General features: G+C 32.9%; 1 protein-coding gene across 2 annotated transcripts in view; it reads right to left on the bottom strand.

Moving 5' to 3' along the window:
• The window catches only part of LOC125047000 (striatin-interacting protein 1 homolog), an 83,877-nt gene extending 73,928 nt beyond the window's left edge, over positions 1-9,949 (bottom strand). For both annotated transcript variants that reach the window (XM_047645015.1, XM_047645016.1), the window contains exon 1: positions 9,851-9,949. In XM_047645015.1, coding sequence (XP_047500971.1) covers positions 9,851-9,928 — 78 coding nt within the window. In that variant the 5' untranslated portion in view covers positions 9,929-9,949. The remainder of the gene's footprint in view (positions 1-9,850) is intronic.
• Between the last annotated feature and the right edge of the window lie 991 nt (positions 9,950-10,940).

Genomic DNA, 10,940 nt, shown 5'->3' with positions numbered 1-10,940 from the left:
ATGCATTTAGTCTTAATCCAAGAGACCTCTGAACTTCACTTCACTAATCCACTGTCATCAGGAAAATGCAGTGTCCTCTGTAGTTTTGTTTGTTTACACATAGATGGCAACACAAGCACTTAATCACCAAGGAGTCAATTACTGGGCCTACCTTATCTAATGTGATTACCCCATTCCTTGAATTTTTGAGAAAAAGTTTTTTTTCCCTAATACTTTTTTCCTGATATCTCATACCCACTATTATCATTCTCATTATAATTATTATTATTATATTATCAGGAATATTAATATTCTAAAGAATTCAAAATCTTTCTAAAAATCAAAAAAGGGTATGTTTGAATGCAGTGTTACCAGATAAAATCTCAGCTAGTAACTTTTATGGGGAGCTATAAATTAATTCAGCCTGCTATACCAAAACTAGTCTTATGAGTCACTCTTGTCACAAAGTAGATTATTATAGTACAGAATTCTTGAAAAGGCCTAAAATAGAAGTTTACAGCAAGACAATAAAGGTAATAGAAAGAAGTTATAGCATATAGTATAAAAGAATTTACACCAAAGGCCCCAAACAGCCATCACCCAAACTATAATCTCCACACAGTGATTAAACCTGTCACCAGCATAAAATTGCTTTGTCCCTAGACCTCATGCTAATTGTCATATTTCCCTAAATTGGTGCTGTCTTTTTACATATTTTAACCATCATCATATATCCACATTGAAATATAGTTAACTCATCAGTGCAAATTATCAAGTCTTTGAATAATCAGTAACCCACACTGATACCAAGAGTGCATGTTCAATGTGGTTTTATTTCATGAGACAAGTGGCTTCAGGAACATTTTGCAAACAAGAATTTTCAGTAGAAAAAGTATATTATTACTATCATTTTTACTATTATAGTGATTATAATAACAATAATGAAAGTAAAGATAATATTCAAAATAATAATGGAAATAAAACATTTTTCTACAAAGATTGCAGGGTAACAAGTGAGACTGTAAATGTTGTACAACCTTTATCATCAACTTGCAAAGGAAATACCATAGGAAAAGTTTTATTTCCTGTCAAAAGTATTGTTATTTTTTCAATTGTGAATTATTACCAGATTTATTGTCGAGTGATAAGAGCAATTGTAGGCAATCACAGCCAACTATCTTGATGTGATAGTCCTAATAGCAGGGGAGTGAATGAAGTATATCAGGGGAAGTACAAAACAGGCTGAAACTGGAGGAATATAGAACATCCAACTAATCTTTCAGTAAAATCTGCAGGTATTCACACCATCCGAAGCCCCTATAGCCAGGGGACTCCACCCTCTTGACCCCGATGGTCTTCGTATAATAATATCCTAACTAATAAACCAACCTATCATAAACCCATGGAATTTATACAATATGCTTCATACAGTCCCTAGCCAGGGGGCTCCACCACCTGGACTCCCAGGGTTAGCAGCCCAAAATGGATGGGGATACATTTTCACTACATGAAATAGAATTTCAACCTTTTCTCGGTATAAAGTACAGATTAATATATCTGTTTCTACAGATAATTTGCTCCCTGAAAACCACAAACCTTTAAATAAAAAAACACTAAAACTTTTCTTTGCTTCTGTTTACTATCTGAACTGCTTAGTCTTTATCTATTTCTTTTGTATAGCTACTATAATGTTTTATAAATGACCTAGAATTGATGCAACATTGAAAACTGATAATTTCTCAAGGTGTTCCTCAAGAAATGGAGTCTCTCAGCACTGTCAAAAATCCATGTTGCAAAAAAGTACATGCATTTCATACATTATTTTGTTTTTTTCTAATTATATTTCTTTAACGTGTTTTAATAGTTATTTAGGCTATTCTTTACAATAACCTTTTGTGCATCCTTGTTTTTGCAACTGGGATATTTGACAGCACTGGTAGACTTTATTCCTTGACACACACCAGTGAGAAATGGGTAAATATTTACAGTCCCCTACTACATATCACAAAATTTACTTAAATGTCTATGTTGTCATGACAAGGCACTGCTTGAAAGGAGGGTTGATTGGGGTTCTGGTATTTGTTACCGAGAGCAACATACCCTCTAAACACAAAGTCCCAAAACCAGTGTATTATATGCACCCAAAAATCCAAACCTAACCTTTCCTACCTTCTATTTATTCCCTAGACATGGGAGGGAAGCTCCCTGTACCCATTTTGTCAGCACTTCGTGCCAACTACCACAAATTTGCACAAACGAGCTGCAGCAAGGAGGAATTATAAAAAAACAGCTTTAGAGAAAATGCACCATTAAAACTTTGGCTGTGTGAGGGAGTTGTGGACTGTGTGATATGCAGTAGATATTTTTGTCATTTCGTGATAAATATGAGGCTGCAGCCGTGTAGCCAAGTCATTTATGATTCTATTTCTTGTGTTCTATAGGATGGTGGTGTCCATTTCCCACAAGAATTCCACACTGTGCACACACAGTACCATTAATATATAATCACTTCATTCAAGAAAGTCTACAAGTCCAGATGCCAACTATCAAATTCCAGGAGCTATATCACAAAATTTATCTTAAACAGGAAACTACCATAACGGAGAACAGTGGGAAGCTCGGTTGGGAAATCTAAACTTTTATTCCATGGATTCTGATCTCAATTTGGATCCAGGAGAAGATCCTGAATCAGCCCGATATATGGACCATGGTAACCAAAGAGAACAAGAAAAGAATTAGAAAGTGATAACAAAGAAAGCCCAATCCCAAAACAACCAAAAAGCAAAGAAGCCAGATGGAAAACACCAGTAGAACCCCAACCAACGACAAGCAATAACCTATCAAATATGTAGGTAGGAAATTAAAATTCCATAGTACTTGTTCAACTAAAAGATGGATCTGCAACCACTAATTTTAACAATCCACAAAAACTAACCAAAGCAAGAAATAAATCAGAATTTCAAAAATACATAGTTGAGGATTTACTATGAGTACTAAGGGCAGGTAAAGGCCTCAGATTTGAAATTAGAAATATATCTAAACTAAGACCATTTAAAGAAATATATAAACAACCAACCTTAAACAAATACATAAATTGTTCCTATGGAACTATATTCCCAATCGAAACTGATTTAAATATGGAAAACATCAAAGAGAAAATAAGAACTTTGGGATATAAATCTAATGAAATAACAGATGTAATAAGATTATAAAGACAAAACAATGATAAAAAAGTAAAGAAAAATGGATACCCACTAAATCATTAAGAATCACTTTCTGAGGGTCACTACCCAAAAGAGGAGCTATGGGTCATACTAGCTACCAAGTCAGACAATTTACATTCACCATATTAAAATTTTATAATTGCCTAAGGTATGGTCATGTGACAGTAACTTGTAAAAAGAAGAAGATGCAATAATTGTGGCCAACATGGACATAACTTAAAAGATTGTCAAAACAACTCACATTGTTTCTATTATGATGAAAATCATTCACCAAACACAAAAGAATGCAAAGTGTATAAATTATCACAAGAAATAAACAAAATAAGCATAACACCAAATAACCTAGAGATAAAAAGACAACTATAACTATAACCTTTAACAAAAAAGCAAGTAGTGAAACACAACTACACAAACAAACAAAAACACAACAAGTCCATGAAACCACAACAACTGAAGATAACAGAACACAAAGATATGCACATAAAATTAACAAAACCAGGAAGCCTCACTTTAGGCCAAAGAACCCTAAACAAACCAAAAAAACAAACTCCAAACAGAAATAAAACAAGCGCTTCAAACAATACACAACAAACAACATATTTAGACACAAACACAACATAAACAAGAAGAAAACAAATCAAAAATAAACATCAAACAAAATGACACAAAAAATTCACAAATTACATGGTCATTACCGACCCCTATAATATGCAGAGAGAAGACAAGTGACAATGAAAAAAATGTAGAGGATTTTTCCTGGACAAAAATAGCTAAAACTATATTTAAGATAATAAAAAAAAATAATAAACAATTTAACTCTGATAAATCAATAATTCAAAACATAATGGAGGCAATAAATAATATTAGCTAAAAGATGTTTGACTTTGAAATTAAAAAAATTATATTGTGGAATGCAAGATCCGTGTTGAATAAGAAAACCAATTTTAATTATCTAATATACAAAGAAACTCCAAGCATAATAGCCATAACAGAAACATGGGTAAAAGAAAAAGATAACTTTACTCTAAACAACTACACAATAATCAGGAAAGACAAACTAAATCAAGTAGGAGGATGTATAGCTATATACACTAAAAAGGATTTACAATTCAAAGAAATCAAACTAAGAGATAGATACAGTGACAAATCAGAAACTCTAGAAATAAACATTATCTACAAAAGCAAATGGCTAAATATATTAATAATATATAACCCATGCAATGAATTAAAAACAGAAGAACTCCAACACTATACAGACCAAATCACAGATCCAAAACTAATAATGCTCACCATCCACACTGGAATGACAGTATAAGTTAAAGACAAGTTAATAAAACAGGTGAAAACATAATAAAGTGGTTAAGTCAAAATAATTTAACAATGCTAACCCCAAAAATTCAAATAACAAGAGTGGATCCTAAAATGGCAAAAGAATCAACCATAGATTTAGTATTTGGATATTTGGATCACCAACCCAAAGCTAAACACAGCATATTATCTAGATAGCGACCATTTGCCAATAATATTAAAAGAGAGCACATACAAAAACAGTAGTTTACTAAAAGTAAAAATTGGCAATATACAAAAGGGTGGATGGATATTCAAAGTGAATTATATACCACAGAAATAAGAAACTTCTAAAAAACATTGCCCTAAAATATTTTAAGTTAGAAACACGACAATATAAAGATAAACCAAATAAACCATGGTGGAACAAAGAACATAATGATATAAAAGAAAAAAATAAAGCTTAAAACAATTAGAGGAAAAAGCCAACATTAACAAACTAAATAGAATACAAAAAATCATTAGCAAAAGCTAGATTTATAATAACAGAAACAAAAAAGGAATCATGGAAAAAGTTCTGTGAAACATTGAATTTTAAAACCCCACCAAAAATTATATGGAATTTCCTAAAGAAATTAACAGGAAAAACAAATATAATGGAATACCAATTAACCCCTTACCGACGGGTACGATGGGTAGACACGTGCTATGCCCACTGTTAGTACTTGTTTAATTGTTTTTACACATAGATGGCTACACTTGTACTAAGTCACCAATGAGCCAGTTACAAGTACTGCCCATCTCGCCCGTTCACCCTTTTCTTTGATTTACAAAATATTTTACGTTATCTTATTTTGCTGTTACTAATATTAAAGAACATTATAATAATTATGTTTATAATAAAAATAACACCATAGATATTCATAGCACTAGTAAAAAATATGTTTTTTCGCCAATTCAAATCAGGTACAGTCACAAGGTCTACTAATTGACTCCTTAATGGCTAAGCACTAGCAGAGCCATCTATGGGCAGACATTTCACAAAAAATATAGAAAATGGGCACAGCATTTTCCCCATTTTTTGTTCATTTTCCCCGGCGGCATTGGGTTAACTGAAAACAAATTGCCAATAACAGATATTGCACAAAGACTAGAATTTTTTTTTTTTTTTTAAAGAACATATGGAAACTGTAAGTAAAAAAACAAAAAACTTTTGTCAGACTTGGAAAGAGAAAGATTATTCAGATTAAGAAATATCCCTCACACACAATAGAGAGCCACATAAACAAGGCTTTCATGGATAAAAAAATATATATATCATAGTGGCATGCACTGACTTAGAAAAAGCATTTGACACCATTAATCATGAAGCACTACTAATGTCAAAACTAGGCATTACAGGAAAACCTCTAAATGGGTTAAACAATTTGTTACAAAAAAGAGCATTCCAAATAAAAATTGGAAATCAAATATCAGAAAAAGGAACAATACAAAGTGGTGTACCTCAAGGCTCACCAATACGCCCAATTTTATTCAATGTATTGTTAAATGGATCAAAAGAAATTGAAAAATAATATACTCAGATGATATAACCCTACTAACAAGTAACAAAAATCTAATAGAAGTCTCCAATAAAATATAAATAGAATTACAAAAACTAAAAGAACGGGACAATCATTGGGACTTGAAAATAAATTTTACAAAAAGCAAATTAATGTGTTTCTCAAACAAAAAGATAAACCAATTACCAATAACAACAATAAATAACACAGAAATTAAATATACTCAAAGTCATAAAATTCTTGGCCTAACATTAGATGCCCCCAAACTAAAATGGAAAAAAACATATACAAAATTTAAAAGTAGACATCTTAGGTAGAATAAATATAATTAAAAAACTAACCTCACTAAACTGGGGAGCAAAAAGAGAAACTCAATTAAAATTTTATAAAATATAAAAAACTTGAAACCTTACAAAATCAAATATTAAGACTGGCAGCTGGATGTTTTAGATCAACTCCAATCATAGCTCTTCAGGCATTAACAAGCATCTCATCTTTAATAAATAGAATAAAAACTTGAATGCATACAATTACCAAAAATCCTTAATAAACCAAATACAATGCGAGTAAAGCAACACAACAAAATACATAAAAGAATATAATCCTGAAGGAGACAAAAGGTCATTAGTACACAGAGCTACAGAAACAAAAATACTACTTGGAAATTACCTCCTAAAATAGAAATCACTCATGCAGAATTATTTGCCATAAAACAAAGACTGAACTACGTAATAAATAACAAACTGACTAAAACAGTAATAATAACAGACTCACAATCATCACTACAACTAATACAAAATCCCAAACCACTAAACTACAAACAAATCACATATGAAATACAAAAACAAATACACTTTCTCTCAACACAAAAACAAAAGATTATGATCCAATGGATTTCATCACATAAAAATATAATGGGAAACAAAATTGCCGATGAAATAAATAATTCCATGCCCATACCACAAGACCTAAATTGTACCATAAAAGAAATCAAATAAAAATATAATAAACAATGGGAATCAAATTTAAAAAGAATCTTAAATGCTAAAAATTACCTCATCAAAGACAACATACAAAAACCATGGACCAGAGCCTAACACAGAAAACTAGATACATGCATCACAAGACTATCACAACCTAACATACAAGACTAAAACAACACCTATATAGAATGAAAATGAAAAATGACCCTTTCTGCAGATGGTGCAAGAATCAAGAAGAAACTATAGAACTGATGTTTTTACATTGCCCAAGATTTAACTCACACAGAACAAAATTAAAACATGCTTTAAGGAGAGTGAACATGAATGATATTGATATAAATCTTCTAATTACAAGTGCAAACCAACCATCTACTATATAGTACAACATATTGAGACATAAAAAGATTTTCCTACAAATAACTAAACTAATTGATATAATTTAAGAAACAAAAAGCCTAGACAATGAAGATCCAGGGGATATAGACAACAGTCTAAAAACCTATAACAAGAAAGAAGAGCTACCATTACCCAATATAGACCCCAGTAGTCATTCTACAATACGTTCTATTCATGACCACACCTAATAGCCTAGCCACTCCAACTCCTGGACCCCTGTAGTCTCAATACAATAATTTCAAAATAATATACCGTTCTAGTCGCCAGCTGTTTTAACCTTAAAGTTTAACTGATGCCAACAGGAGCAATTCTGCTCCTATTTCCACACTTTGCAAAATAAACAGGTTCACTTAACACACCATCACTTATGCAACTGTCAAATATTTCATTGAATTTCCAATATAATGGATCAAAAAAGGACCAAAGCTATGATCACACTCAGCACAAAAAATCACAGTGACTGTCGAAGAATAGTTAGGGAACTGTCAAGAGTCTTAGTGGGGAGAACGCATATGCACTATAAGTTATTTAAAATGTCCCAAATAATTCATAACAGCCATATTTTCTTTTTTATAATATTTCATAAGTACACAAGTAACATACAAACTACTTGGCATGTTGCAGTAATAAGAAAAACGTGTAGACCTACTTAGGGAAAATCACTTTTCTGATAAGGTTTAGGATAATTTTTCGACTATGACAGTCAGGACTTACTGGACAATATCTAACTATCAGATTTATTCTCGTGTGATGAGAACAAATCTGATTATTTTTGTCGCATTCACCAGCCGACAATCTTGCTATGCCAACTTTCAAAAAACACTATGTGAATCAAACCCATCATGCGGTAAAATCTAAGGAATTTCATATAATCCAAAACTCCTGTGGTAACCATACACAATAATCTATATATTCCTTAGCCAGGGAGCTCTGCCCCCTGGACCCCCATGGGATATACACAATAAGTTTTATATATTCCCTAGCCAGGGGCTCTGCCCCCTTGATCCCTGTGATATCATATGCAGCTAGCCAGGAGGCTATGCCCCCTGGACCACTTGGGTATAATACAATACGATCCATATATTCCTTGCCAGAGGGCTCTGCCCCCTGGACCCCCAGGGTATAACTACATACCTTTGTATAGTGAAACCCCCCAAATGTTTCTTCACTTCTGTCTGTGGTCTGAATTCCTTGGTTTCTAATCACTTTCTTCAGTATTTGGGGTACTTGATGGGCTCAAATATCAAGCTGTGATAGATACTAATGTCAATTTCTTCTACATAACCACTATATTGCTTTAAAAATGTTCCAGAATTGCCACAACACTTACAATGAAACATTTCTCATTGGCATTTTCAACGGAATAAAGTCGCACAGCCAGTCAAATCTTACAGTGGCAGAAAGGCACATGCGCAAAAGGTTATTGTACAGAATAGAGTAAATGATTATGAAAACACATTAAAAAAGCATAATAAAAATAAAAGAATACATTAAATACATGAATTAAAAAAACAGGCATTGGTAACTATAAAATAATTATTTTCCCAAGCGCATTATACTACATGAACTACTTGACAATAATGAGTTACAGTCACATTTGTTTTGATCTTTGAAAGGTAAATACAATGGGGACTTAGAAAAAGATAGGCCAATTTTCTCTCTTCTCTGTTATGTATCTCCTTTATTTTTAATTTGTGCACCCTTTGTCATAGATGAAAAGTGTTATAGTTTTTGTCACTCCATACACATTTATTTACTGTACTCCTGATTGTCATAGACGGAAAATTTTCCTTTATCATACATGTAACATTTTCCAAAGTTTAAAAGCTTCTTATAGCCACAATCTGAGTGCACTCATTTTTTTTCACTTTCGAGTTGTATTATAATAACATCATGCAGCGCAAGAATAGGTCTATATTTTTCAGATATAGCATGGGTTGATATATTCCAGTTTAACTGTAACATTAACCGAGGCTCTGCCTCCTACACCCCCAGCAAATATTGTCTTCACCTAGGGATGCAGGCAAGAAATTCGGGAGAACCAAGGACTTGGGCTGTGTCACTTTCCGCGAACTTTTTCCTTTCTTTGTGGCGGCATTGTTCATGTTTACAATTCATTTCTTGTCCCTTGACGGAATCTTTTAGTCCTCCATGTGAATATCATCTTCAATATGCCCTAGCTTTGTGCGTCGACACCGTAAAGATTAACCGATTCCTATTCTAATCACCATACTTCACGAGTGAATGCCGACAATGCATTAACAAACGTAAAAGAGCCCTATTAGGTTTACCTGATAGGACTGGCAAGTGAGTCCTCGTAAGCAGTTCCTGTATACTTAGATGGAAACACTTATTTTTCTAATAACATTTAGCTAGGGTATAATATACATTCCGAACTTTGGATATTATTTGAACTTACATCTGAATCTTGTCTCTGCCTTGTGAAAATCTCTCTCAGTTTTGGGAGACTTCTCTTGCAGTCGCCATTGCTGTCCATAGTGTTATGAGCAGACGTTACTTACACCGTGAAGTGGGCGGAGAAACACCCAAGTTATTTTCACAAATAAATATATTTTTCTTTCTTTATGGATTGGCCGACTGTTTTCTTTTTTTTTTATATATATCTTTTCTTTTTCATTTCTTCAAGTTTCTATATATATATGTATGTAGATGTGTATGTGTGTATATATATATATATATATATATATATATATATATATATATATATATATATATATATATATGTATGTGTGTGTGTGTGTTTGTATATATACATATATCTATATCTATATATATGTAAATATATACATATATATGTATATGTGTGTATATATATATATATATATATATATATATATATATATATATATATATATATATATATATATATATATATAAGCTGTATTGGGTATCGATACACGTAATTCGCTGTAACGATCCTCGAAAACCATTTGAATAAAAAGGCGTGACGCATGGAAGTAAGCAACAATTGTGCAACGATAAGTGGCTGAGCAGTAACGTCAACGGTCAGACTCATGGTAGTAGCATTGGGATGGTAATTTGTAGGTAATCCTGACCTGATAAGACAACTATAACTATAACTATGGATTCGGTTTTCCAATGGTTGTATGATAGATGGAATGGTAGTTCAGGGGAACTCTACATTCCATTGAAGCTACAGTGTGGTGTTTATCCTATGGAAGGGTTAGCCTTTGGTGTTTTACATGACATTATAGACTGGTCTCGGGGACATAAGGGTGATACTCTAAATGCCTTGTAAACAAGGGCACCACTGTGCTGGGTCGGCACGGTCAGGAGCGGCCGAGGCGCTTGTGTGGCACGTGTGCCGCAGTTCAGTACAGCTGTTTTCGAACGTGGACGTTCGTGAGGCTTTGTCTTTGGTAGATTTCCTAATTCCGGCTAAAACTGTATTGAATTCCGTGTGACCATAGTAAACGAGACAAGAGTCTGCAGCTCTTCGTATTCTCAAAGGGGAGAATTTGGACTCG

The sequence above is a fragment of the Penaeus chinensis genome, chromosome 40 (assembly GCF_019202785.1).
Source record: "Penaeus chinensis breed Huanghai No. 1 chromosome 40, ASM1920278v2, whole genome shotgun sequence".
Classification (NCBI taxonomy): domain Eukaryota; kingdom Metazoa; phylum Arthropoda; class Malacostraca; order Decapoda; family Penaeidae; genus Penaeus; species Penaeus chinensis.
This window is presented reverse-complemented; position numbering and strand designations above follow the sequence as displayed.